At 46.1% G+C, this 27467-nt stretch overlaps 4 protein-coding genes across 16 annotated transcripts in view; 2 read left to right on the forward strand and 2 right to left on the reverse strand.

Moving 5' to 3' along the window:
- The window catches only part of MFSD11 (major facilitator superfamily domain containing 11), a 28029-nt gene extending 16678 nt beyond the window's left edge, over positions 1-11351 (reverse strand). For 2 of the 3 annotated variants that reach the window (XM_061392722.1, XM_061392724.1), the window contains exons 1-8: positions 11263-11351; positions 10810-10983; positions 10253-10308; positions 8069-8176; positions 7423-7502; positions 7218-7314; positions 3746-3804; positions 3068-3212 (exon numbers count right to left, since the gene is read on the reverse strand). In XM_061392722.1, coding sequence (XP_061248706.1) covers positions 3068-3212; positions 3746-3804; positions 7218-7314; positions 7423-7502; positions 8069-8176; positions 10253-10308; positions 10810-10905 — 641 coding nt within the window. In that variant the 5' untranslated portion in view covers positions 10906-10983; positions 11263-11351. Of the gene's footprint in view, positions 1-3067; positions 3213-3745; positions 3805-7217; positions 7315-7422; positions 7503-8068; positions 8177-10252; positions 10309-10809 lie in introns of all 3 variants that reach the window. The other variant, XM_061392723.1, reaches the window with a different exon arrangement.
- A 494-nt stretch (positions 11352-11845) lies between these two features.
- SRSF2 (serine and arginine rich splicing factor 2) lies at positions 11846-15129 on the forward strand. Of its 5 annotated transcripts, XR_009731483.1 has the most exons (5): positions 11872-12482; positions 12721-13031; positions 13307-13410; positions 14045-14152; positions 14672-15129. XR_009731483.1 is itself a non-coding variant. In XM_061392731.1 (3 exons), exons 1-2 carry the CDS (start codon positions 12121-12123, stop codon positions 13022-13024), a joined length of 666 nt encoding a protein of 221 aa, XP_061248715.1. In that variant the 5' UTR covers positions 11846-12120; the 3' UTR covers positions 13025-13031; positions 14045-15129. The 5 variants fall into 5 exon arrangements, 2 of the variants coding, with proteins under 2 accessions (XP_061248715.1, XP_061248714.1); XR_009731481.1 differs by having other exon boundaries at positions 11857-12482; positions 14045-15129; XR_009731482.1 differs by lacking the exon at positions 13307-13410.
- METTL23 (methyltransferase 23, arginine) lies at positions 14590-21038 on the reverse strand. Of its 4 annotated transcripts, none has more exons than XM_061392734.1 (5): positions 20961-21038; positions 17918-18022; positions 16053-16290; positions 15884-15968; positions 14590-15733 (listed from the first exon to the last, which is right to left on the reverse strand). In XM_061392734.1, the coding sequence occupies exons 2-5, from the start codon at positions 17999-18001 to the stop codon at positions 15559-15561; spliced, it is 582 nt and encodes a 193-aa protein (XP_061248718.1). In that variant the 5' UTR covers positions 18002-18022; positions 20961-21038; the 3' UTR covers positions 14590-15558. The 4 variants fall into 4 exon arrangements, with proteins under 4 accessions (XP_061248718.1, XP_061248716.1, XP_061248717.1 ...); XM_061392732.1 differs by lacking the exon at positions 20961-21038 and adding an exon at positions 20496-20903; XM_061392733.1 differs by lacking the exon at positions 20961-21038 and adding an exon at positions 20457-20903.
- A 14-nt stretch (positions 21039-21052) lies between these two features.
- Positions 21053-26933, forward strand: JMJD6 (jumonji domain containing 6, arginine demethylase and lysine hydroxylase). 4 transcript variants are annotated; one of them, XM_061392727.1, is made up of 6 exons: positions 21057-21404; positions 21932-22320; positions 23138-23424; positions 24263-24398; positions 24878-24971; positions 25689-25813. In XM_061392727.1, the coding sequence occupies exons 1-6, from the start codon at positions 21276-21278 to the stop codon at positions 25728-25730; spliced, it is 1077 nt and encodes a 358-aa protein (XP_061248711.1). In that variant the 5' UTR covers positions 21057-21275; the 3' UTR covers positions 25731-25813. The 4 variants fall into 4 exon arrangements, with proteins under 4 accessions (XP_061248710.1, XP_061248711.1, XP_061248712.1 ...); XM_061392728.1 differs by having other exon boundaries at positions 21059-21404; positions 24883-24971; positions 25689-25779; XM_061392725.1 differs by lacking the exon at positions 24878-24971 and adding an exon at positions 26524-26933 and having other exon boundaries at positions 21276-21404; positions 25689-25827.
- Positions 26934-27467: the final 534 nt, after the last annotated feature.

Here is a 27467-nt window from a genome sequence, read left to right on the forward strand (position 1 = left end):
GGCTTCATTTCTCTTTTACTTTTTCATTTATAAAACAGGGCCACTATCACTTACCTGTGAGAAGGAAACGAGATACAGTAACTTAAGGGTAAGTGTTTGCAGGTCATGGTAAGAGAGTCTGTAAGAAATTACACTTCTTATCCTATCAGCCAAGTCTACTCCTAGATCTTGAAAAGATATCGTTTACAAACAAACCGAAAGAAAAAATCTAAAGGAGAGCAGGTGACTTAAATTACTGACACAAAAAAGGTAATATGTTTTAACCAATAGGAAAACATTTTCCCCCACCATAAAAACTCAAGCCTGAGGGAGGCTCAAGAGGGAGGGGACATGTGTATACCTATGGCTGATTCATGCTGATGTATGACAGAAACCAAAACAACGCTGTAAAACAACTATCCTTCAATTAAAAATAAATTAAAAAAACAAAAAACAAAAAAACCCACACCTCATGCCATCCCTGGAAGTGAATACTCTGTAGACTCTATTTAATGATGCTACCCTCACCTGGTACTTGGATAAGATCGGGTGGTGGTGTTTTAGCCGCTTAGTCGTGTCCAGCTCTTTGTGACCCCACGGACTGTAGCCTGCCAGGCTCCTTTGTGATTTCCCAGGCAAGAATACTGGAGCAGGTTGCCATTGCCTTCTCCAGGGGATCTTCCCAACCCAGGGATTGAACCTGCGCCTCCTGCTTGGCAGGTGGATTCATTACCACAGAGCCACCAGGGTGGATATACTATTTCACACTCCAGGCCCCAAATAAGTAGGAACTGATGTGTAGGCTATAGACTATTGAAATATAATCAACTCAGCTAGTACTCTGCTGTAAATCATTCAGAGTGGACTCCACTTTATGGTACCTTTAAAGTCAGACCCCACACATGTCCTCAGTGCCTTCTGATCACACCAAGAACAAAATCCAAACTCCCGCCATATCCTGATGCAGTCATCTCTCTGTCCGATGCAGATGCTCCTACTTGCACTGTGCACATCCCGCGGGCCCTCCGGTAGCCATCACACTCCCTTCCACACCTGGCCTTTGTTGCAACAGACATCAGCTGATCTTCACACCTTCTCACCACCCAGCTCTCCACCACCTCCCCCTCTCTCACTGTCTGGTAGAACTCACTCTGCTGTGTTCTTAAAATGCATGGTGACTACCAGCCCATCTACAACTAAATTTCATAAGAAGAGGGACTTCTCTGTCTTGCTCATTACTTCTTTCCTACCTTTTGGAAGATGGCTAGTGCATGCATGGTGCTCTTTATAGAATAAAGACATAGAAGTTTCAAGATTGGGAAGACAATTCAGGGAGAGAAAGATCAACAAGGTGGAGCAGAACCACTCAGCACTGCACCTTATGACAGGTACATGATCCCTTGTCTAGCAATGAAGTTCCATGAACACAGGGATGGACTGTATTTGTCTTCACAGCCCCTAACATTTGCTGAATGAATGTTGAATTTTTGTTAAGTTTGTGTCATTCATCTTTGGAGACCACTTCTCCAATATCCATTGGTTTATGCTTTTAAAAATATGTGATATATATACATATGTATATTCATATAAACACCTCTCTTTTGCCTGGAACAGTGCAAATTCTGAATGCTTAATGATCCTGTGACTGGAGAATTTTATGCCCTTTTGGGGGTTTAAAAAGGCAGCACAGAAAGTTCAATGCAAAAATTTTTAACAACAGATAAAATTCTGTAAGGCAAGCTTCACAATTTATCAATTCACATAGCACAAGAGTGGTAAAGACTTCTTATTCCCCTTTCTTCAAATCTAGATGACGACCTGCAGAGAAATCACCTGCAAGGTTTTAGACAGTTTCACTTACAACTTAAACAGGCCCCTGCTTTCAGTGGCAGGACCTGGGAAAGGGGCAGAAGGTGCCACGTCTGGCCTTGAAGATGGCAACCATTAGCCGCTGAAGCAGCCCAAGAACCAGGCCAAGAGGATGGATGAGGAAGATAAGACATTCAACCAAAAACGGAAAGAAGAGGTCTCGGGGAATGGCCCCCTGGCCACAAGTGGAATTAAGAAATCTATTAAAAAGCAAAGCTGTTCCTTGTGCCTGAGGAAATAAAGGCCCTTAATTCCATTCCTGTCTAAACGTCTGGATTTCCAGCTATAACATCTGTTGCCACCTATAGCTAGAATGAAGTATTGTTTTAGAGCCTGCTATACATTTAAAAATAAACTTTTGTAAAAAAAAGAAAAAGTAATAATAAATGGGACTTCCCTGGTGGTCCAGTGGCCAAGACTCCATGCCCCCAGTGCAAAGGGCCTGGGTTCAATCCCTGGTCAGGAAACTAGATCCCACATGCCACAACTAAAGAACCTAAAAAATCTTGCATGCCACAACTAAAAATCCCTGCATGCTGCAACTAAAAATCCTGCATGCCGCAGCTAAGATTTCACATACTGCAACTAAGACCCAGCACAGCCAAATACATAAGAAATATGCTCAAGGTTATTCACAACTTTTAGAAAAACAGGACTAGGAACTTATTTCCCTGCAGGAATTATGTCAGTGGAAACTACCATCACAGGTTAGTGCAAAATCCAGAGCGTGGGTGTAACCACGGCTAATCTATGACGATGTTGGTGGCCTTGCCACTCACTTGTACCATATGACCAGAAAATTTTAAGCCTGGATCCAAGAAAGTGACTGAGGACTATTTTCTATTTAACTTTATGAGCCTATATCCTCAAACATTAAAACACAGAAGATGTCTGCTGAACCGAAGGAGGAAATTGAGGCCCAGAGAAAGTCAGGGGAACATTGCTACTGTCCAGGGTCATACAGGAAGTGACCTGGGATGAGACTAAAATCCCTCCACAAACCTTTTAGCTACCTCCCCCACCTCTGTCTATCTTCCTTTCCCTTCTTCCTCCCTGACAGCTCCTCTTTATCTTCTTTCTCTGCGTATTTGCTTTAAAACTTTCCCCTCATGTCTGTCTAATACTGGATATCAGTTAGGCCTATAACAGGTTTGTAATTTCTAGACTGTATCTATTCAAAATATAGCTTAAAATAAAAGGAATGTTTCCAATTTCTTACTCGTTGATGTCCAAGTCCTGGTCATCAGAAGATTCATCTTCTCCCAGGACATTTTCAGAATCTGGTTTCCGAATGAGAAAGAAAAGTACTGTTCCCACAAGGCTGATCACCGTTAGGGCGATAAACACTGTTCTTCGGTCACTCTCTAGGGAGAAAAACGAAGATGAAAGTAGATAGCACTAGCCACACAAACAATTTCAGAGTCAGTATCATGTTCAGTATTTTGTTTATAACTATTTACATACTTTATCACTAATTTTATTTTACTGCATCAGTAAAAACCTAGGACAAAGAGATAAATAGGATACATCCACCTGTCTTTCAGTTAGAGAAATACTAATAAGCCAAAAGAAAAACAGCATAAGAACTTAATCATATTCTTTTAATCAGAGTATAGACAAAACAAGTGAATTAAAAATTCTTTTGACAACTGATTAGTCTACCCACACATGCACAACCTTCTCCCACACTTTGAGATCCTACTTGAAGTGCAGTCATAAGCTGTAAATCCTAGTATAATAATATAATCCAAGGGAAGATATTAAAAGCAAAAATCTGAGAGGACTTAAGAGTACCAACGTTCACTAGAACAATCTGAACCAAGCATACTGGGAATTTTCATGGAACTGCTATTTCGCTTTGAACGTATCTGAATAAAGCACAGTGAATAAAACAAACCTGATATCTGAGTTTTCCCTTGCCAAGCAAAATATATGTAGAGATTTCCAAAGAACAAGCTGGGGGAAGAAAAGGAGGGAGAGGATGTTGGGAAGTTATTTTCATATTTATGGGCTTTAAAATAATTTTTCCATTCCTTGTTAAAAAAAAAAAAAAGAGAGAGAGGCCTACATAACGAAGTTATCTACCTGCCCTAAGTCATTTAAAAGTATCGACTTCACCCTCTTTCTGAAAAACTCAACTGACTGAGGGAACTCAGTCTCCTTCCACGTGACAGCAACCTGATTCAGAACCGGCTTCCAAAGACCTGACTCACTTTGAAACATGTGATGTATTGGAGTCTGAAAATGACACCCAGAAAACAAGTTTACTCTACCTCTAAAATTCTGTATTTTAAAGAACTGGTGAAAAAATCAATGATTTAGTTATCTGCATCTAATCAAATACTTTATTTAGCACTTTCCTAGGGAAAAAAATCAGAGTGGTAAAGAATCTACCTGCCAATGGAGGAGACGCAGATTCTATCCCTGGGTCGGGAAGATCCCCTGGAAAAGGAAATTGCAACCCACTCCTTTGTTGTATTCTTACCTGGGAAATCCCATGGACAGATGAGACTGGCAGGGCTACATTCCTTGGGGTCACAAGAGTCAGACAGGACTGAGTGACTAAACAGCAACAGGGAAGAAATCATTCACTTACACTCCAGTTTCTTAACATACAACCCTTAAAACGATATTCGTACTTGTTAAGCCTTCAGTTCAGTTTAGTCGCTCAGTTGTGTCCAGCTCTTTGCAACTCCATGGACTGCAGCATGCCAAGCTTCCCTGTCCATCACCAACTCCTGGAGTTTACTCAAACTTCTGTCCATAGAGTTAGTGATACCTTTCAACCATCTCATCCTCTGTTGTTCCCTTCTCCTCCTGCCTTCGATCTTTCCCAGTGAGTCAGTTCTTTGCATCAGGTGACCAAAGTATTGGAGTTTCAGCTTCAGCATCAGTCCTTCCAATGAATATTCAGGACTGATTTTCTTTAGGATGGACTGGTAGGCTCTCCTTGCAGTCCAAGGGGCTCTCGAGAGTCTTCTCCACAGTTCAAAAGTATCAATTCTTTGAACTTCTACACCGTTCAAAAGCATCAATTCTTCAGCGCTCAGCTTTCTTTATGGTCTAACTCTCACATTCATGCATGACTACTAGAAAAACCATAGCTTTGACTAGATGGACCTTCATTGGCAAAGTAATGTCTCTGCTTTTTAATATGCTGTCTAGATTGGTCACAGCTTCTCCTCCAAGGAGCAAGCATCTTTTCATTTCATGGCTTCAGTCACCATCTGCAGTGATTTTGGAGACCAAAAAATAAAGTTTCTGATTCCACTGTTTCCCCATCTATTTGCCATGAAGTGATGGAACTGAATGCCATGATCTTAGTTTTCTGAATGTTGAGTTTTAAGCCAACTTTTTCACTTTGCTCTTTCACTTTCATCAAGAGGCTCTTCAGTTCTTCTTCGCTTTCTGCAATAAAGGTGGTGTCATCTACATATCTGAGGTTACTGATATTTCTCCCAGCAATCTTGATTCCAGCTTGTGCTTCATCCAGTCCAGGATTTCTCTGCATATAAGTTAAATAAGCAGGGTGACAGTATGCAGCCTTGACGTACTCCTTTCCTGATTTGGAACCAGTCTGTTGTTCCATGTCCAGTTCTAACTGTTGCTTCTTGACCTGCATACAGATTTCTCAAGAGGCAGGTCAGGTGGTCTAGTATCTCCATCTCATTAAGAATTTTCCAGTTTGTTGTGATCCACACAAAAGCTTTGGCATAGTCAAAAAAGCAGTAGTAGATGTTTTTCTGGAACTCTCTTGCTTTTTTGATGATCCAACAGATGCTGGCAATTTGATCTCTGGTTTCTCTGCCTTTTCTAAATCCAGCTTGAACATCTGGGAGTTCATGGTTCATGTACTGTTGAAGCCTGGCTTGGAGAATTTTGAGCATTACTTTGCTAGTGTGTGAGATGGGTGCTGGTAATGCTTCCTAAAGCCCACCTGACTTTATATTCCACGATGTCTGGCTCTAGGTGAATGATCACACCATTGTCATTATCTGGGTCATGAAGATCTTTTTTGTATTGTTCTTCTGTATATTCTTGCCACCTCTTCTTAATATCTTCTGCTTCTGTTAGGTCCATACCATTTCTGTCCTTTATTGTCCCCATCTCTGCAAAGATATGTTCCCTTGGTACCTCTAATTTTCTAGTCGTTCCCATTCCATTGTTTTCCTCTATTTCTTTGCACTGATCACTGAGGAAGGCTTTCTTATCTGTCCTTGATATTCTTTGGAACTTGCATTCAAATGGCCGTATCTTTCCTTTTCTCCTTTGCCTTTAGCTTCCCTTCCTTTCTCAGCTATTTGTAAGACCTCCTGAGACAACCATTTTGCCTCTTTGCATTTCTTTTTTTGCTTAAGCCTTACCAAAGCCAAAATTTTAGGCATTTAGGATATGAGGGTAAATCCTCAGGACAGATTCCATGATAGCATGTATGCCTGTTGTTGCTTTTTACTGTGGAAATATATAACATGCTGTATCCTTCAGTGTCCATAGAGTTAGTCTCTGTTTGAAAATTTAATCGTTAACAGTTGTCAAGTAGCATAACTGGGTGGGAAGGACATGGCCTTTGGAATCCACATGATTGGATAAGTTACTTAACTTTTAGTTAAGCTTTTGTTATCTAATCTGTAGAATGGAGATAATGCCTTCTTATCACAGGAGATTGTAACTATTATTGAGATTAAAGAGCCCAGTAGTATGTACGGTGAAGAAGATCGCTCAGTCGTGTCCAACTCTTTGCGACCCCATAGACTGTAGCCTACCAGGCTCCTTGTCCATGGGATTTTCCAGGCAATATTACTAGAGTGGATTGCCATTTCCTTCTCCAGGGAACTTCCCAACCCAGGGATTGAACCCAGGTCTCCCACATTGTAGACAGACGCTTAACCGTCTGAGCCACCAGGGAAGTCCAGAAGTATATAAGGTATGTACAAAGTATGCATGCCTGCAAGTCACTTCAGTCCTATCTGACTCTTTGTGACCCTGTGGACTGTGGCCTGTCAGGTTCCCCTGTCCACTGGTATTCTCCAGGCAAGAATACTGGAGTGGGCGTCATACACTTGTTCCACAGGATTGAACCCAATCTGCATTGGCAGGCGGTTTCTTTACCACTGAGCCACCTAAAGTATAGCAGATGCTATATACATTATGGTTAATATTATTTTCCATTTGCTAATCATAAATTTCAATGAGGTAGATCCATGAATCTTTAAGTAATCCCATAAAATTTTAAATCTCTATGACATGTACCTAGGAACTTAACTCATGTAAAAAGAAGATCTGAGTTCTCAACACAATCGGGATCTAAAAAAATGGTCTGACCAAAGAAAAAAAAATTATAGGAAAGATGGAGCCATAAAAATTATTACCTAAATTGTAAGAGTGCCCAGAAAATTCCACTGTTTCTCCCAATAGTGTGCTCATCTGAATTTATCGTCAGGCAGTTTCCTTGTGCTGTCCAAAGTACTAAAATTCAAATCAAAAGTTTATCAAGGGAATGAAAGCATTTAGCTTTATATATTAAACATATAAACAATACTCTTAGACTCAGAAAATAGAAATCAAAATGCTTACCAGCAGCAGCAATTCCAATGAAAACAGAGGCTGTGTAGAAGGACCACGGGAAAGGCTGGATAAAAACGGCAATGTACATGCTAAAATATAACAGGTCAACGTATTACAGTCAAACAATACCTGAAACAGAATGTCAATTATGCCTTCTAGGAATCAATTCTGAGGGATCTCTTCTTTCAAAATTCAAGCTGTAAAGGGCTTCTCCAGTGTTGGAAAAAAGAGGACAAGTGTCATTTCTTAACTTACTATTTCAAATTTGTGAACTCAGGCATTGAATAAAGGTTTGCAACTGGCCTTCGCCAAAAAGCTCAGCACACAGTGGGACTACAGTTCTGTAGCCCAGAAGAAATTTAATTCCCATTAATCTACTTGACACAAAATAAGATTATTACCTGAGTTCTTTTCAAGCCTATAGAAAGAGATTTTTGTATATTATATATATTAGTCGAAAAAGAAAAGCAAATATACACAAATCCCATCACTTTAAAACAACAGTACCGCTAAGCATCAAGTAGAGAGCCAAACCTCTAAAACACTACCTATAATCTATTCCAACCAAGTCAGCAAGTTCAAAGCACAAGTTTACTATGTGCTTGAAAGAAGCTGAAGGCATTCTAATTAAATGAAAGAAAATGGGATTACTTACCTGTAAAATAAACCACTAGCAAACATAGAGAGTTGAGGTCCTACAATGGCAACCACTGATGGTGTAATCAAATTTGAAGCAGAGAACACTCCATAAATAATTGCCATGCTGCACACGTAACACACAAAAGGGAAAAAAACAAAACTCTTGAAACACTGTCTCAAAGCTCAATTTTTTTCAAACCTAATTAGAGTCTACAGTTTGTTTGTTTTTTGTTTTTGCAATAACCACTCAGTCTTTAGTCAGAATTTATAACTACGTCCTTACATTAAATGTCACATTAAAGTTTTCACTTGTTTAAAATACTGAAGTCCTGTCAAATGAAAATAATTAGTCTGCCTTGGACAATATGGTTTTTAATATACCAGTGAATTATTATAGCAGCTAACACACCTCATGAAGAACATATTATTTTTTATGGAAAAGAGAAGTGAAATACAGAGGGGTCAAGTAACTTGTCAAAACTGCAGCTGGACAGCTAGTCAATGGTGGAACCAGAATCTCATCCCTGGGAATCTGATTCCAGAGGCCCTCATCAACCAGTCTGCCCTACAGATTTAGCTGACAACTCCTGGCAGTGGCATGAAATCTCACTGCTATAAATAATCATGTAGCTATAACTTGTTTAAACCAGAATTCATTTAACTCAACGTAATGGCTCACTCTTGAGAGTCCCTTGGACTGTAAGCAGATCCAACCAGTCCATCCTAAAGGAGATCAGTCCTGAGTGTTCATTGGTAGGACTGATGTTGAAGCTGAAACTCCAATATGCTGGCCACCTGATGTGAAGACCTGACTCATTTGAAAAGACCCTGATGCTGGGAAAGATTGAGGGCAGAAGAAGGGGATGACAGAGGATGAGATGGTTGGATGGCACCACCGACTCAATGCACATGGGTTTGGGTGGACTCTGAGAGGTGGTGATGGACAGGGAGGCCTGGCGTGCTACACTTCAGTTCAGTCACTCAGTCGTGTCAGACTCTCTGCAACCCCATGAATCCCACCACACCAGGCCTCTCTGTTCATCACCAACTCCCGGAGTTCACTCAAACTCATGTCCATCAAGTTGGTAATGCCATCCAGCCATCTCATCCTCTGTCATCCCCTTCTCCTCCTGCCCCCAATCCCTCCCAGCATCAGAGTCTTTTCCAATGAGTCAACTCTTCGCGTGAGGTGGCCAAAGTACTGGAGTTTCAGCTTTAGCATCATTCCTTCCAATGAAATCCCAGGGCTGATCTCCTTTAGAATGGACTGGTTGGATCTCCTTGCAGTCCAAGGGACTCTCAAGAGTCTTCTCCAACACCACAGTTCAAAAGCATCAATTCTTTGGTGCTCAGCTTTCTTCACAGTCCAACTCTCACATCTATACATGACCACTGGAAAAATCATAGCCTTGACTAGACGGACCTTTGTTGGTAAAGTAATGTCTCTGCTTTTCAATATGCTATCTAGGTTGGTCATAACTTTTCTTCCAAGGAGTAAGCGTCTTTAGTCACTTAGAAAAATGGACCTTAACATTCTTATACTCTCAAGTATTATACATAAGATCAGGTTTAGGTTAGATAACAAAGAACCAAATAAGAAGAGTTGGGGAGGGTGGGAGGAGGAGCTGACCACAATCTAACCATAGAGAAATTAAGAAATCTGTTTGTGTTTATACTGAGTTACAGTCCCAACTTCAATCACAATGTACTAGTGACCTATGAAGAGCCTTTCACTTCATTTTCTCCACCTGTAAAATTGCTACTAAACACCTTAACTGAAATCTAAAAGCTCCTGATGACAGTATATTAATAATTATGAAATTAGAAAAACAGGAAGACCAACAAATATTTCAAGAGTCTTATAAAACATCCTATTTAGGATTGGGAAGATGTAATTATGACAATACCTGAGTGCTTATTAAATGCCAGCCACTCTGCTAAGTGCTTTACACACATTAACCTGAGCAAGGAAGCTGATCACATAGAAGCAATTTCCTAAAATACCACAGCAATTAAGTTTTGAACCTCATTGTCTAATTCTACTTGAAAACTAAACTCATCATCTTTACCACATTATGTTCCCCTAAACAGTCTAGATACAGAGAAGAAAAAACAATCCAATCACAGTATCTTATGTTGTCCGTGACTTTTAAGCAACTTGTAGGATATACAAAGTAGAACCAATCATACAGTACAATACCTGGTATATCCACTGCCGTGAAAATCTGTACTATTTAGGCTCCTGATGACAGTTTGCTGTGTGGAAAATAAAACTAATCAATGAAAACGTTTTGTAATCTCCCTCCCCCTCAGAAAATCTGTCTCCAAGTAGTGAGAATAAAGTAAAAATTCAAGATGCTGGATACTTAATACAGAAATCCCAACAGGAGAGAAGGGAAAGGACTACAGAACGGAAGGCAAACCAATGGCAGGCAGGTCAGGTGGGGAGGGCTGAAGATCATCTATAACTAGACTTTACGTTTATTCCCTAAACTGTCCAAGTACTAATATAGTCCTTAATACAGATAACAAATAAATAGGTCAACATATAAACTCCAAATCAGATCAGAGAAATAAATGACCCCACTAAGAGATGTCTGACACATGAAATCAAATCTTATCATGGAAAACGAGGAAGTGTTAGGTGACAAAATAAAAGGTGCAACTTAAGTGTACTATTAGACATAACATGATCATTTTTGGAATGCATTATGACAAGCACTGCAAAGGAGGGAGAGAGAACAAAGTCCAACTCACCGCTACATTTCCACAAGTTTGAAAGGCGGTGAAGATAAACATAAAGGCAATTCCTAAAATAATGATGTTGAAAAGCTTTTTAGATTCCGGGGACATTTTGGTTCAACTCTGCTGGAGGTCAGCAGTAGCCCAGGGCAGTCACTCAGCTCTCCTCCAGGCGAACCCACTGCAATCCTGGGAGAAGAAATGAGATGGTGAGAGGAGGCAGATCCAGGAGCAGGGCAGCCAAGCTGTCAACTTCCAGGTCTTGGAGTAGAATCCGGGGCTTAGGGTGAAGTTCTCCCCACAGGCTTAGCTAGGACCTTCCTAGCACACGATTCGAGTAGGGAAGGACCCAACACCCTGAGAAGAGCAAAGAACGTTGCTGCTCCAAGTTGAGGAGCCAAGAGAGAATCAGGAGTCAAGGGCGAGATGCAGCAGCCGGTACGGCCCCGCCGCCTTGCCCTGACTCACCTCAGGTCAGGCGACCCAGTCACCTGACCGCAGCCGAGACGCCGGCCGCTGGGCTCGCTGGGAATTGTAGTCCAGGGCGGCCGGGGAAGCGCAAGTTCGCGGCTAGGGCTCCCGCATCCGCTCGGAGGGAGCAGGGAGGACCTCGAAGGCTCCGGAAAGGCGGGAGCTAAAAAGTGGAACCCAGCGAAGGAGTCAGGAATTGAGGAAGGAAGCCTGTAGGCCGCGAAGCCGGTCTGAGGAGACAGAATCACAGAGGGGCAAGGTGAAGGAATACCCCTTGAACAGAGAAGGCGGAGGTTCCAGCAGAAAAGCTGCGAGATTAGAAAGTGGCACGAAAAGAAGGCGGAGCCCAGCAGGGGAGCCCCTCCCTTTCCTCCTGTCACAACGGGCCTCGCAGCCGGAAGGAGCGTTTCGCGGGCTTTCCAACTGTCGGCCAATCCCGCTCCCCCTCCCAGCAGCAGTGACTCCGCGCTTTTCGACCCGCCCGCCTACTCTGCGCAAGCGCGCCGGACAGGGGCGGGGCGCGCGGCAGGGACGTTGAGAGGCGGGGTGAGATGAGCCAATCAGAAGATTCATTTCCGGGTGGCGCGGGCGCCATTTTGTGAGGAGGGATATAAATGGGCGCTGCAGCCACCGCCGGCCCAGTTGCTTCTCTGGTGGAGTCGGTTGGGCCCTTCTCTTGTGGACTTTTCCAGTTCGGCCTTTCGAAACGTCTGCACGCGGAAACCAACCGCCAGGAAAGAGGCGCGGCGTCGAGCCGAGCTAACCTGAGGAAACCGCTGCCGCTGCAGCCGAGCGCGTGGGCCCGCCGGGGCATTAGTTCGTCTGCGCGCAGCCCCGGCCCGACTTTCCAGAGCCATGAGTTACGGTCGCCCGCCTCCCGATGTGGAGGGCATGACCTCTCTCAAGGTGGATAACCTAACCTACCGCACCTCACCCGACACCCTGAGGCGCGTGTTCGAGAAGTACGGGCGCGTCGGCGATGTGTACATCCCGCGGGACCGCTACACCAAGGAGTCCCGCGGCTTCGCCTTCGTCCGCTTCCACGACAAGCGCGACGCCGAGGACGCCATGGATGCCATGGACGGAGCCGTACTGGACGGCCGCGAGCTGCGGGTGCAGATGGCGCGCTACGGCCGCCCCCCGGATTCGCACCATAGCCGCCGGGGCCCCCCGCCCCGCAGGTACGGGGGCGGCGGCTACGGACGTCGGAGCCGCAGGTAAGCAGGCGGGAGTCGCGGCCGGGGCTCCGGGAGGGCCTGGCTGCATCACAAAGGCCTACGGGGACACGTGGTGGCGGTCGGGCCGAGTCGGCGGGGCGCGGGAGGGCGGGGACCCGGCCTCGCGACCAGGGAAATGGCGTCTGGGCGTCTGGCGGCGAGATAATGGCGGCCTGGGCGGGCGGGAGCACGCGGGCGGGGCCGCCGAACCCTGACGCGCCGCTGTCCCTGTCCGCAGCCCTAGGCGGCGTCGCCGCAGCAGATCCCGGAGTCGGAGCCGGTCCAGGTCCCGGAGTCGATCTCGCTACAGCCGCTCCAAGTCCCGGTCCCGCACTCGCTCAAGATCGCGATCCACCTCCAAGTCCAGATCGGCGCGAAGATCCAAGTCCAAGTCCTCGTCGGTCTCCAGATCTCGCTCGCGGTCCAGATCCAGGTCTAGGTCCAGGAGTCCTCCACCCGTGTCCAAGAGGGAATCCAAGTCCAGGTCGCGATCCAAGAGTCCTCCCAAGTCTCCGGAAGAGGAAGGAGCGGTGTCCTCTTAAGCAAATGGTAAGGTTCGCGCGACTCCGAGACTTCACGGCCCGAATTCAGAAATGGGGTTTGGAGTAGTTGTTTTGTTCCGTATTAACATAAAAATGGCTCCTGATGTTAGGAGTACTGCTCTGAGCTAACTCAGCTTTGGGAGTTATACTGAAGAGGGGTCTGCAGAAAGGATGTGTATAAAGCTTAGATAATGGCTGTTTCATGAACTGTTTTGAGACCTATTAATGAAAATGACTATTTCTTGCTGTTTTTATCCAACGTCTGCATTTTCCCCTTTAAAGCTGCGGTCTCCTGTTTGATAAAAGAATATTGGCCAGTATTGCAGATTTTAACTGATTTGGCTGATCCTCCAGGGACCAGTTTCTGTGGGCGTGTATTGGAGCAGGTTTGTCTTTAAATGTTAAAGATGCACTATCCTCTTAGAGAAAACAATCAGTTCAACTATTGTTGTACTGACTGGGACTTCATATTCTAATGGATGTGGCAAACGAATTGCGAAAAAGAAGCAATGAACTTTTGGAATCAAAAGTTTACAGGTATTGATTGCACTGGGTGGGGAAAGGATAGTGTGTCTTTAACTCTCAAATTGTTTGGTCCTATTTTTTAAAAGGAAAGGGCCCTAAGTAGCTCAGATGTTAAAGCATTCTAAAATGCCAATGGTTTCATTTGAAAACTAAAAACTTAAAATATACTGACTAATTGTTTTGTTTGGATACAGCCCAACCCTCCCCCCCTCCTTTTTTTTTTTTTTTTTTCTTCTTTTTTCCCCCCTTACCATTTTTCACCTTGGTCATTTGGCCAAGAATACATAAGCTAAACACACGTTTTTAGTGCTGATGGTAACCTTTGTGAAATTTTCCTAATTGGGCCTTTAAAAAATGGATAATGGCTGGTTGGAACCTTTCTGTAACCTACTGGTTTCACCAGATCCTTAGTAAGTACTGAAATTGAAACCATGTGCACTTTTGGTGATTTTGTTTAATGGAAGGTAAACTGAGCTTGTTTCTTTTCAAACCTAGATGTGTCGACAAGCAACATAAAGGAGGACTTGGGGGAAAGGACCACTTACTCGGTAGTACTCAGTCCATCAGAAGAGTCCTTGGAACAAGCAACTGGCTATTGAAAAGGTTATTTTGTAACATTTTGTCTAACTTTTTACTTGTTTTAAGCTTTGCCTCAGGTGGCAAACTCATTTTATGTGCCATTTTTTTGCTGTTATTCAAATTTCTTGTAATTTAGTAAGGTGAACGACTTCAGATTTCATTATTGACTTGGATATTTGAGGTAAATTTTCCTTTTTGTTTATATAGTGCTGACTTTTTTTGTTTGGAATTAAACAGATTGGTAACCTAATTTGTGGCCTCCTGACTTTTAAGGAAACGTGTGCAGCCATTACACACAGCCTAAAGCTGTCAAGAGATTGACTCAACATTGCCTTCCTACCTTAAAATTAAAAACCTACAAAAGTTGGTGTAAATTTATTTGTATATGTTATTTACCTTCAGGTCTAAATGGTAAACAGAACCCAAATTTGTATAAAGACTTTTCAGGTGAAAAGACTTGATTTTTATTTTTTTTTTTTTTTGGGAAGGATTGTTTACCAAACACAATTCTAATCTCTTCTCTTATGTATTTTTGTGCACTAGGCGCAGTTGTGTAGCAGTTGAGTAATGCTGGTTAGCTGTTAAGGTGGCGTGTTGCAGTGCAGAGTGCTTGGCTGTTTCCTGTTTTCTCCTGATTGCTCCTGTGTAAAGATGCCTTGTCGTGCAGAAACAAATGGCTGTCCAGTTTATTAAAATGCCTGACAACTGCACTTCCAGTCACCCGGGCCTTGCATATAAATAATGGAGCATACAGTGAGCACATCTAGCGATGATAAATACACCTTTTTTTTTTTCTTCCTCTTCCCCCCCAAAATGGTAAATCTGATCATCTTCATGTACGAACTTAAAATATGGAAAATGTTAAGGAAGCAAACAAATGGTTTGTAATTTTGTAAGTACTTATAACATGGTGTATCTTTTTGCTCATGAATATTCTGTACTATAGCCATTGTTTCTGTAGTTTAATTAAAACGTTTTCTTGGTGTTAGCTTTTCTCAGAATATGTGTTGGTCTTTTTTCCCTTCTCATTTATTTGAAAGACCTGTGCAATTATCTTGTGAATGTTACTGACTGTATAGAATGAAAGTGAATGTTTGGTAGTTGATTTTTTTTACCCCCTAAGTTAAAAAGTGGAAATGCCAGTTCAGCACCCACTCTCCTCAATGCTCTAAGGTAGCACGTTGTTAAAAGTTGAATAACCCCCTTCTTATAATCTAATTTATGCCCTATTTTAATAATTTAGGAACAGTCCAGGTCCTTTTTCTTATAGTTTTAATTTTTGTCTTAACGGTTATGTGACCCATCACAGTCTAAAGCCAGCAGATCTGACCATCTTCAAACCCACTGTACTCAAGAAGCTGAAGTGGTCTGAGTCACACAGTTAGCTTGCCAGGTTGCTAAGCAGTATTGACATTGTCCCAAAACAGTTTTTAGGTGTAATTCAGATTGTCCTTTGCAAAGGAGATGACCAGCATTTCAACAGTATGTCTTCCTGGAAGGGCAGATTCTGCTATATCTTCTTTGTCTGCACCAAAAGATTCCAGAGGAATGTGGACACATTTCATGTCCCACTTGTAGAGCAAAGCTTCAAGTGACCAGTCAGCACTGAAAAAAATAAATTACTTTTAAAAAACCAAGCTTTTCTTGTTTTACTTTAGATATGTTCTCATTTTATCCTTAAGTTAGACACTGAATGAGTAGTAACGCTTGCATTAACTTTAATAAAACTGGGAGTAAACCAGGATTCAGGCTTACCTTCTTACCTGGTAAGTAGACCACAATTTGACTTTGGGGTTCTTCTGCATCAAAAAGTAAACTGTAGTTAGAATGTCCTCAAAGTCTGGGAAGAAAAGACTTCTTAATAGACTTTTAATTCCATTGTATCTGTGGTTAAATTGACTACCGAGAAGAAGAAAAGGTTTACCTTCTGGTTCAAAGAATACATCAGATGCAAGAATAATGTCTTGTGGTGGTAGAGCCAGAAGATCCCGAGATACATGACCCCAGGTGAGTCCTACAACATGGACCTGAGGCAGATTATTCATTTGGCAGCTTTCCCGACAGATTGCTAGGCAGTGAGGCAACTCTGAACTGTCTGACAGTGTGACTTCAGCACCACATTTTGCAGCCACAATTCCTGGAAGGCTCACTCCAGCACCAATCTAGTAACAAGTTTAAAGGTTTTGCTTAGAACTGCAACAAGTTGTGGATCTTGGCAAATGATTTCTCATTTCATGCATTGGCCTTTAAGTACAGGGTCAATGTGTAAATTTGAATTTTCCATGTCTATAAAACTCCATTCAACACTGCTTTACTCCCTTTAAACTTGACAGTTCTAACTGGGTCAAAGGAGTTGGTCAATTTCAGCATTTTAAAGGGCCCTCAACTGCAACTACAGGTTTGAATTGGGAGGGTGTATAACCAACCAGTCCATTCTGAAGGAGATCAGCCCTGGCATTTCTTGGGAAGGAATGATCCTAAAGCTGAAACTCCAGTACTTTGGCCACCTCATGTGAAGAGTTGACTCATTGGAAAAGACTGATGCTGGGAGGGATTGGGTGCAGGAGGAGAAGGGGACGACAGAGGATGAGATGGCTGGATGGCATCACCGACTTGATGGACATGAGTCTGAGTAAACTCTGGGAGCTGGTGATGGACAGGGAGGCCTGGCGTGCTGCGATTCATGGGGTCGCAAAGAGTTGGACACGACTGAGCGACTGATCAGATCTGATAACTAGGACTCTGCAATCCAGTTTCTTGAGTCCTGGGGTGTGGGAACAACCACCTGTTGTATGTGGATTTTGAGTCTTGTGGAGGGTGGGTGCTCCAATCACTGAGCTGTTTGAGGATCAACCATTTCCAAGTGGGAGCATATCTTGAGCAGTTCCATTGTTCAGGATGTCCAGGGCATTATAGCACTATAGTGACCTTCAGTCACTTGGTTCTCATGATCTATAAGGAGCTCCTAATAATGACGACCCCAGGTCTCTAGAAGCTCAGTGGGTGACCTGAATGTATAACTAGCCATTAAATTACTACCAATTTTAAATAACTTACATGGCTAAAGTCTGACAGGTCTACAGCATGACTTGGGATTTTTCTAGTTGGGTCTTTAGAACAGCAAAGAACTTAAACATACTTTGCATAATACCAAGAAATCCTTACATAAAATTACTATTGCTAAAAAAAAAAAAAATTACTATTGCTATGGATTGAAACATGCTTCCTGTTCAAGGATCAACACAGATTCCCGACCTTTTTTGAGTAGCTAAAAACCATCACTACTTTGAGCCTGAATTATGCACCAAATGCCTTCATTTCATTTACATGCTTCTGCAAAAGTTAAGAGGTGTCCTTAAGCTTCTGGTTTGTCTTCAGCCTTTGGGTTTAAGCATAGTACCGTTTCTGCAAACGACTTGTTTACTTCTGTAAGCCTTCAGCAGTCTTAAGCCAGGTGGAGTAGTGAGAAAGCACTGGATACATTTTAAAACTAATCTCAAGATTTCCAAAGATGAAAGCCATTTTTCGAGAAAGGCTGCAGTGGTATAGTAGAGCCTGGATGACCCTGTTGGGACACCCTAGAAAGATGGCCTCAAAGACTGCTTCCACGCCAAGGTTCCTTAAGATTAGTCAATGGGTTTCACTTACACTTTAAAGTGTTTTTAACTCACCTGCCATGGAGACTGGCCACATCATCCCTGACTTAAAAATAGATATCTAACGAAACCCAATAACCAGCATACAGACTTTATAATCTAGGATTTTTGCAAACCTCAAGGGCACTTTTACCTCTAAGACAGCCTTGCCTGGCAGAGATCCTCTGTGAAACCACAAGTACTGGGCCAGGACCACAGCACAGGGCCAAACATACATTCCATATTGAAGATGCAGGACCTGAAAAGAAATTTTTTGTATGCCATAAATAACATGCTGGAACTCAGAATATTTATACAGCAATTACTGAGTGCCTGGCACTGGCATCCATTACAAAAATGACAATTCCTTGTTCTCTAGTTTACATTCTATGGGTGGGTAAGTGAAGTGAAAGTTGCTCAGTCATGTCCGACTCTGCAACCCCTGGACTATAGTCCATGGAACTGTCCAGGCCAGAATACTGGAGTAGGTAGCCTTTCCCTTCTCCAGGGGATCTTCCCAACACAGGCCTCCCACATTGCAGGCAGATTCTTTACCAGCTGAGCCACAAGGGAAGCCCAAGAATATTGGAGAGGGTAGCCTATCCTTTCTCCAGTGGATCTTCCCGACCCAAGAATTGAACCAGGGTCTCCTGCATTGCAGGTGGATTCTTTTACCAACTGAGCCATCAGAGAAGCCCCTTGGGTGGGGGAGAGGGAATATAAAACTATAATACAATGTGATAAGCACTTTTTTTTCCTTTTTGTGATAAGCATTCTTCATAATTCACTTACTCAACTAGAATTTATCCAGGGCCTGAGTGGCTTGTGGCTTAGTGGCTATTTTAGGCTGAGGATGTAACTCATGGAATGTGTGTGTGTGTGTGTGTGCAAGTATTTTCAGTAATAATGCTACCAGCACAGTGTAACAGGGTGATGTGAGAGTAATGGGGGTGGGCAGTGACCACAAGGTGGTTGCTCAAGATAGGGAGAGGATGATTCAGGCAAAGGCCAAGGCCTCCCCGGGGCCCTCTCCCTGGCAGTGTGGGCCTGAGGGCTGGAGGCAGGGTTGCATAGTACAAGCATAGGTCAGAGGGAAAGCAAAGACCAGACTTGTGGTGCCTGGTAGGCCACAGGAAGTTTAGCTTTTTATTTAAGTGCAGTGAGAAGATACTGGAGGGTTTTAAGCTAGGCATAACCTGGTAATGGGCTCCCCTGGTGGCTCAGATGGTAAAGAAGCCACCTGCAATGCAGAAGGCCAGGCTTTGATCCCTGGGTTGGGAAGATCCCCTGGAGAAGGAAATGGTTACCCACTCCAGTACTCTTGCTGGGAAATGGCCTGGACAGAGGAAGCTGGCGGGCTACAGCCCATGGGGTCACAGAGACAAAACTGAGCGACAGCACAGGCAGCAACGTGCTAACGCTGAGGAGGAACAGGGTGATTCTAGGATGACATCTCAGATGATGTCTGAGTAGAGCTGAGTCCTGGAGTTAGGAAGGCAGGCAACTTGTAAAGCCTTTGCGGAGGCACTGAATCATGAGCATGGTATTTAGGTAGGCAAGGCAACATAGCTCACAACTCTGATATAAGCCTGCCTGAGTTCAAACTTGAGAAATGTAATTTATCAATACTAGCTGTGTAACCTCACTCAAGTTACTTAACCTGTGCTTCCGTTTCCTCAACTCCAAAGCACTATCTTCATAGAATGTCAGGAAAATTCAATGAAAACTAGTTAGTACAAAGTATACAGAGTTAGTGACTGTTTAACTGCAAAACTGCAAGTCTGTTTCGTAATGGGTGCCCCTCCCAGGGTGATAGGCTGAAAAGGTAAAGATACCAAAGGTGAAGGAACTGAAGGTCTGAACATAATCATTCAATACACTCAACAAAAATCTGAGTGCTCAGGCTGCACTCGCCCACTGAAATGGCCCACTCTTGTCTGTGTTTCTAAATAAATACAATAAAACATAAAACAAAAATGCCTGCCCTGGTGGATTTTACCCAGGAGTACAATGAAGGAGTTCTGATCTGAAGTGTAAGTTATCCAGATTTAGGTAATTAAAAGAAAAAAGACATATCTTCAACAATACCCCAATTACAACATTTTTTTATAGTAAAGGTGTATCTTTTCACAAGGTGTATCTTCATCCACTTCCTCAATCTGGGAAGAAATCCAAAGGGGAATTTTAACACGAAGGCTTTTAGAGACTGCCAGAAATGGATTCCACTCCAGCCTTCAACCCTTAACCTGTTTCTCATATTCAAAACCGTTGCTGCCAATGTCTACCCCACCAGCTGCTGTTAAAATCAAATGAAACGCTGCAACGTGAAAACGCTTTGAAAAACCGGACGTATAATTGCTATTGAGAATTTGGGGGCAGCCATGAGCTGAAAGGAAGCAAGACCAGGCCCCAGAAACTTTATTTGATTAATGAGAGTTGGAATCCCCTGTCCCAGATAAATCTCAGTTAACACGCCCTTCAACAAGATTAAAAAAATTAGGTGTGAAGAATGTCACTTTCCCAGCAAGAAGTATTAGGTACGGAGAGGTTCCCCTTCTCGACATTTAATCTGCCAAAAGGCTTCATAGCAAACCGTTTGGCTCTGCGGGTTCACCCGAAGGCTGAATGAAAAAGCCCCTGACCCCCTCTCCTATACTCCTCCCTACAGCCCCAGGCCGGCTGAGAAACACTACCGCGCTAAGGCGATTCCCGGTGGGTGCCTTGGCACGCACCTGCGGGACGCACACTTCCAGTACGGCCCCCTCATCTCCCAGACCCGGCCCCTCCGAGAACCGAAAGCGCTGGGCCCGGACCACTTGCCCTCGGAGGCCACCCTCGTCCGAAGAGGAGTCGGTGGCCTCCGTGCGGGCCGGGAGCAGGGGAGGGCGCCGGGCCGCCAGGCTGCCAAGCTGCACGCGCGAGGGCCCCCGGGTCTGCTCGGGCCGTCTCCCCGGCGCACTTCAGGTCGCTACTACCCGACAGCAAGCGGGGGAAGCACCCCTCGAGCGACGAAATGACCACGCGGCGAGAACAGACCCCCAACACCAGGCAAACGAGACACACAGAACAGGTGCAGCGGGCGGGTAGCCGGCCGGAAGAGAGCCAAAAGAGACACCCTTCGCTGCCGGAAGTGACGAACAGGAAGCGGACGCGGGAGAGGCGGGGCCGCAACGAAGAGGTAGCTCGACTGGGCTGACCTTCCCAACATGGCGGATATCCGGTATGTGTGAGGGCTGGGCCTGGAGACGCAGAGGCCAATGGCTTATCGCGAGAGGCCGGAGGTGGGGGAAGACGGCAGCCACTCGTCCAACCGGAGGCTCGGAAGGTGGTTAGGGAGTGAATCTTCTGGAAGGCGACTTTAAAGGCGCCGGGCCGGAGCGAAGGGCGTCTTGGTGCTGCCGTCGCCCTAGTCTGGGTGTGTGTGTGTGTGCGGAGAGGGGAGCGGCGCATTGGTGGCAGGAAGCGAGCTGCGCTGAGGTCGTCGCGGAACCAGCTGGTGGTGACCCTGCAGGATGAACCACAAGAGCAAGAAGCGGATCCGTGAGGCCAAGAGGAGTGCGCGGCCGGAGCTGAAGGACTCGTTGGACTGGACCCGGCACAACTACTACGAGAGCTTCCCACTGAACCCGGCGGCCGTGGCGGTGAGCGGGCCGCGATCGCGGGCCGGGCGGACCACGGGCATCCACCGGGGGCTGTGCGCACCTCTCCCGGGACCGGAGAGGTGCCGCCCAGCACTGCCCCCGGAGTTCCGATGGGCTCGCCCGCACCCCGCGGAGGTCGGGGTCGTCGGCGCCCGTTCCAGCGCGGGCCTCCTTTCTCCTCGCCGCAGCCGCGCCTGCCGAGGGCAGCTGGAGCCGCACCCCCTTGACGCCCTCCACGAGGCCTGTCACCCCTGCACCCCTTTTGGGCGGCGGGGCCATAGGGAACCTAGGTGTTCAAGGCCACAAGTGGGAGACGCGAAGCCCTGCTTCCTTGGTAGGATGGCGATGGGTTTGCTGTGCCCGAATGCACGCAAGTCCTTTCCCCTCCCTAAGAGGAGCCAGAACTAGAATCTGGCTCCTTGGGCTTATGATTGCTAATTGGCTTTGGGGAACACCCTTACCTGCCACCGGGCTTTTCTTTCTCTCTCTTTTTTTTTAATTCGATGGGTCTTTTCTGATTCCCTCAGGACAATGTGGAAAGGGCAGACGCTTTACAACTGTCGGTGGAAGAATTTGTGGAGCGATATGAAAGACCGTACAAGCCCGTGGTTCTGCTGAATGCCCAAGAGGGCTGGTCTGCGCAGGAGAAGTGGACTCTGGAGCGCCTCAAAAGGAAATACCGGAACCAGAAGTTCAAGTGTGGCGAGGACAACGACGGGTACTCGGTGAAGATGAAGATGAAATACTACATCGAGTACATGGAGAGCACCCGCGATGACAGCCCCCTTTACATCTTTGACAGCAGCTACGGGGAACACCCCAAAAGAAGGAAACTTTTGGAAGACTACAAGGTGCCAAAGTTTTTCACCGATGACCTTTTCCAGTATGCGGGGGAGAAGCGCAGGCCCCCTTACAGGTAAGTACTGGGCAGTGATGTGGTTATAATCTTGTCTCCAGCAAGTAATCTTTTTTCTGAAACAGTGAGTGGTTCTGCCATGGTCGCTCATGGAACTTAGAGGGCTTCCCATACCTGCCCAGGGACTCCTGCCTGGTGCTGCCTGGGCATCAGATTTTTGAAAGCTTCCTCACGTGATCCAAGCATGCAATCAAAGTTGAACCAGTGATCTGTAAGGGACATTTTATTTTACTTAAATATTTATTTATTTTGGCTGTGCCAGGTCTTGGTGCAGCATGCAGGCTCTTTTAAGCTGTGGCATGCAGGATTTAGCTCCCTTTTGCTGCTGTTTAGTCGATCAGTCGTAGCCAACTTTTTTGCCACCCCAGGGACTGTAGCTCTCCTGGCTCCCCTGTACATGGGATTTCCCAGGGGAAAATGCGGGAGCAGATTGCCATTTCCTACTCCAGGGGGTCGTCTCAATCAAACCTGTGTCTCTTGGATTAAGAGGCAGATTCTCTACTGCTGAGCCACCAAGGAAGTCCCTAGTTCCCTGACCAGGGATCAAACCTGGGCCCCCTCCATTGGGAGCTCGTAGTGTTAGCCACTGGACCACCGGGAAAGTCTCTGTAAGGGACATTTTAATAGCTGAAGTCCAGCAATAAGCCACATCAGTGATTTTTCTGTTAGGGATCAGCCCATGTACGATTTACTCAGCATTTCTAAATATTAGAATTTGCATAGTTTTCAAAATAACATTTGTATAAAACTGAAAGCTGCTTTTGTGGCATGTATGCAGTCAAATCACACTGCACATCTTGGATGCTCCATCCTCTAGGTGGTTTGTGATGGGGCCACCGCGGTCCGGAACAGGAATCCACATCGACCCTCTGGGAACCAGTGCCTGGAATGCCTTAGTTCAGGGCCACAAGCGCTGGTGCCTGTTCCCTACCAGCACGCCTAGGGAGCTCATCAAGGTGACCCGAGAAGAAGGAGGGAACCAGCAAGATGAAGCTATTACCTGGTTTAACATCATCTATCCCCGGACGCAGCTTCCAACCTGGCCACCCGAATTCAAACCCCTGGAAATCTTACAGAAACCAGGAGAGACTGTTTTTGTACCAGGTATACTTTCTTTGATTTCAGTAATCTGTCATTCCTGAGCACAGTTATATACAGTGAGTCAAAGAAATCCCTCCGCAGGCTGACTCCCGGTGAACTGACTGGGGCCTGCCTCTGACTGTGATGTGTTGCTGCGTAATCTCCGGCTCAGGGGGCTGCTGTCCACTTTTCTTGTAGCCTGTGTGTATTACGACTATTGAAAAACTTCGTATCTGCTGGAGAGCCTATTCTTTTTTATTCCTACTAGTTACCCAGTGTCTTTGTGTGTGTTCAGTGACTTGTGCTTATTTCCATAAATGGGGTTTTTGACACAGTGTAGCACTGGGTGGATTAAGTCAGGAAACAGTTACTTAAAAGCCAAGAGGCGGGAAATCCCACACCTGAAAATTACGCTTTGTTTTGATAGGCCAAGTGTTAGAATTGAGGGTATTTAAGATATGCACCCTCTTCCTAGAAACCGAAGAACTTGCTGCCTTTACAGTTTTGGTCACAGCTTTGGATGGACAGGGCTGGACACATTTGTTCTGTAAAAGAGCCAGAGAATAAATATTTTAGGCACTGCAGGCTGGATGGTGTCTGTCGGAAGGGCTCAGCTCTGCCCAGGGGACAGGAAAGCAGGCGTGGCCAGGCTCCAGTGAAACTTAGCACAAGCAGGTGGGTGGTGGCTCCTGCCTCAGGAGGAGTGCTAACCACACCGGGTCCTGGCTCTCTTAAGACTGTCCCTTGTGGACAGGAATCCCCAGTTTCAGAAGTTTGTGTTACATGTTATGTGAAATTTGTGTTATAGGGCGATTGTGTGTAGAGCCCATTCCTGTTTAACTGTTTATTTGTTGGATTTCAGGAGGCTGGTGGCACGTTGTCCTTAATCTTGACACCACCATTGCCATCACCCAGAACTTTGCCAGCAGTACCAACTTCCCTGTTGTCTGGCACAAGACGGTAAGAGGGAGACCAAAGTTGTCAAGGAAATGGTATAGGTGAGAGACATTTTTGATTTCTTACTTTTTGCTTTTGCTCCAACTTCTACCCCAGAGATACAATGGCAAGAGTCCACTGCTGCTATAACATGTGCTGAGTTTAACTCAGGCCTGGGAAAAACTGGGGCTGCAAAACCTCACGGGTAGAAGAGAGTGGGTCCAAGGTCAGGGCCAGTTCTCAGGATGCTTGCCAGCCTTGAGGTGACAGGCTCAGACTGCACGTTTGATCGAGGCCAGGCGTCCCAACGAACACGGTCATAACTGGGATTGTTCCTCATTTTCTGTTTTCGTTTTTTCGGTTTTGGTTTTGTGTTTCCTCAAAGCTAGCTCTAGCAAAGGAAGCCATTTTTGTTTGGGTTTGATTTTGGTTGTTTTCTTTTCCTTATTCCAAAAGCTTTACCCCCATTTGAACTTATTACCTTCGGTTCTCGTGAGTGAGGTGACTGCCCTGGAGACTTAGCTCCTCTGTTTATCCACAGAACAGATACAGCACGGGCAGCGGCAGTGCAAGCCACCCCCAGCCACCCCGTGCCACTGTGTCCCAACCCTGACCTGGAGGGACCAGCTCTCGGGGTAAGAGAGGGATCCCGGCTTGCTCAGTGCTCAGCCTCCCTGCTGAGAGGGCCAGCAAGGGTGGTGGCTTTGTTCTCCCCGGACTCTCGGGCGTCCGAGGCCCACTGACTCCATCCCTCAGGCCGCTGTGTGCTGCCGTCTGGTCCTTCCGAAAGGCCTTCCCGAACAGTGTGTCTTTTGTCCTCGGTTGCAGTGGCCACCAGACGAGGTCCCTAAGGGGCGGGCTGGCGGCCGCCCCCCGACAGTCCCGTCCAGCTTTACCTTCCAGTGAGGGGGGACCCACTCTATCACCCGACGCTTCTTACCTCTCACAAACCTTATTGTTTCTGCTCTTAACAAATAGAACGTTAACTGAGCCCAGCTCCCATCACTGAGCACTGTGCTGTGGAAAGGAGAGATTAAAAAACATCAGCTAGGAAGGTGCAGGGAAGAGTACGAGGGAGAGAGATGGTTTCTCCCGAGACTGACTCAGGGGCGCGCAGCCTCGTGTGGGCAGCGCACGCGTGGCTTTTGAGCTCACTAGGCAGCAGCCAGTCGCGTGCGGCTGGTTTTCCTTTCAGGGAAGCCTGAGCAGCGGGGGGCTCTGTGCCCGGCCTGTGCATCCGTGTCTGTCCTCAGCACCGTGCCGGCACGTCTAGCAGAGGCAGGGCTCAGCCCTGAGTCTGGGGCTCTGTGGGTGGCTGTCGCCACACTGAGAGCACGTGTCTCATCCCTTAGGATCTTGAAGCAGGAGCACCCGGAGTTGGCGGTCCTGGCTGACTCCGTTGACCTGCAGGAATCCACGGGGATCGCCTCCGACAGCTCCAGTGACTCCTCCAGCTCCTCCAGCTCCAGCTCGTCCGACTCGGACTCAGAGGTGAGGCCACCCTCGCTCCCCAGTCCTCCAGGGCAGGGCACCCTCGAAAAACCAGAGGGGACTTTGTGCCTCCTCCCCAGAAGGGAAAGAGAGGGGGTCGTGTTTCACCTTCTTCTTCCAAGAACTGCCACTGTCCTCAGTCCTTCTGTGAGGTGAGGTTTGCCCCTTTTATAGCTCTGAAGCATTTGTTAATCGTTAAAACAGTCACTGGGCTTCCCAGGTGGTGCTAGTGGTAAGGAACCCGCCTGCCAGTGCAGGAGATGTAGGAGACGCGGGTTCCATACCTGGGTTGGAAAGATCCCCTCAACCCACTCTAGTATTCTTGCTGGAAAATGCTGTGGACAGAGGAACCTGGCGGACTATGGTTCATAAGGTCGCAAAGTGTCGGGGATGACTGAAGCGACTTCACTTGCACGCACGCACGCAGAGTAGTTTCTAGGGGTGAGACGTAGCTGAAGATTCGGTTAAGTAAATGATGCAGGATCACACAGCTGGGGACGGTGGTGTCGGGATTTAAACTTCAAGCATTCTCCAGACTGAAAGCCCATGTTAGGAATTTCCGTGGATGGTAAATAATAAGCTTAGAGGGAGTTCCCTGGTGTCCAGTGGTTAGGACTCTGCTTTCACTGCTGAGGGCCCAGTTTCAGTCCCTGGCTGCCTCCGACTGATGCCCTGTTTTTCTCCTTCTGCGTCCAGTGCGAGTCCGGCTCTGAAGGCGAAGGCACAATGCACCGCAGGAAGAAGAGGCGGACGTGCGGCATGGTGGGGAACGGGGACACCACCTCGCAGGACGACTGCGTGAGCAAAGAGCGCAGCTCCTCCAGGTGACCTCGCGTGGCTGTCGTCTGTGTGCGAGGACGCGCCTGCAGCCTGCGGCAGGGCCCCGGGGCAGCCCGGTGGGTCCCGCAGACCCGGGAGGGCCCCGAAAGCCCGAGAATGAGGACCTCCGGGGCCGGGAGCCTCTCTCTCAGTGTTTGCGGCAGTAGCTCTCTTCTCCGCTACCGATGCAAGTGCATGGGGCTTGTTTTAAGCATAAGGGTGAGGATCCGTGTGAATGGTGCCAAGGGAAACCTTGACGTTATTTAATAAAAGTTAAATTCATCTTATATCTTGGAAATTTTTTTCCCTGGAGAACACCAGAATCTCCTCTCATTGCTCTTCTTGCTGTGACCTTGGGAGAAAAGACTGATTCTGCTGGCGGGTGGTGGCTGCCCTCAGTGGGGAAATGATGGTTCGTTATCACAGTAAAGGGTGAAACGCTGAGAAGTTGTCCCCAAGCTTCTGAAGGGTCTGAGGCGTGGCCTCCTGCTTTTTCTCCCAGTTTGCCACTGCATGGAGCACTTGCAGATTTTTAAATAAAATCTTAATCATGTCTCCAGCGGGGTTTTGTTTTTGTGTTAAACCTGAGGGAGGGAATTCCCTGGTGGGCCAGTGCTTAGGACTCTGAGCTTTCACTGCCAAGGGTCTGGGTTCAGTCCCTGAACTTGGGGAACTTAGATCCCACGAGCCTAAACAGACTAAATTATTAAACAACAACAAAAAAAATGGAATTGGATCTAAATAAGTTAAAACTTGAGGTAAAATCAACAAGCTAACCTTTTTGCAAGTGGCTACCCCAGCGCTGCACACATGCCCGGCTC

Source organism: Bos javanicus, chromosome 19 (genome assembly GCF_032452875.1).
Source record: "Bos javanicus breed banteng chromosome 19, ARS-OSU_banteng_1.0, whole genome shotgun sequence".
In the NCBI taxonomy this organism is placed as follows: Eukaryota; Metazoa; Chordata; class Mammalia; order Artiodactyla; family Bovidae; genus Bos; species Bos javanicus.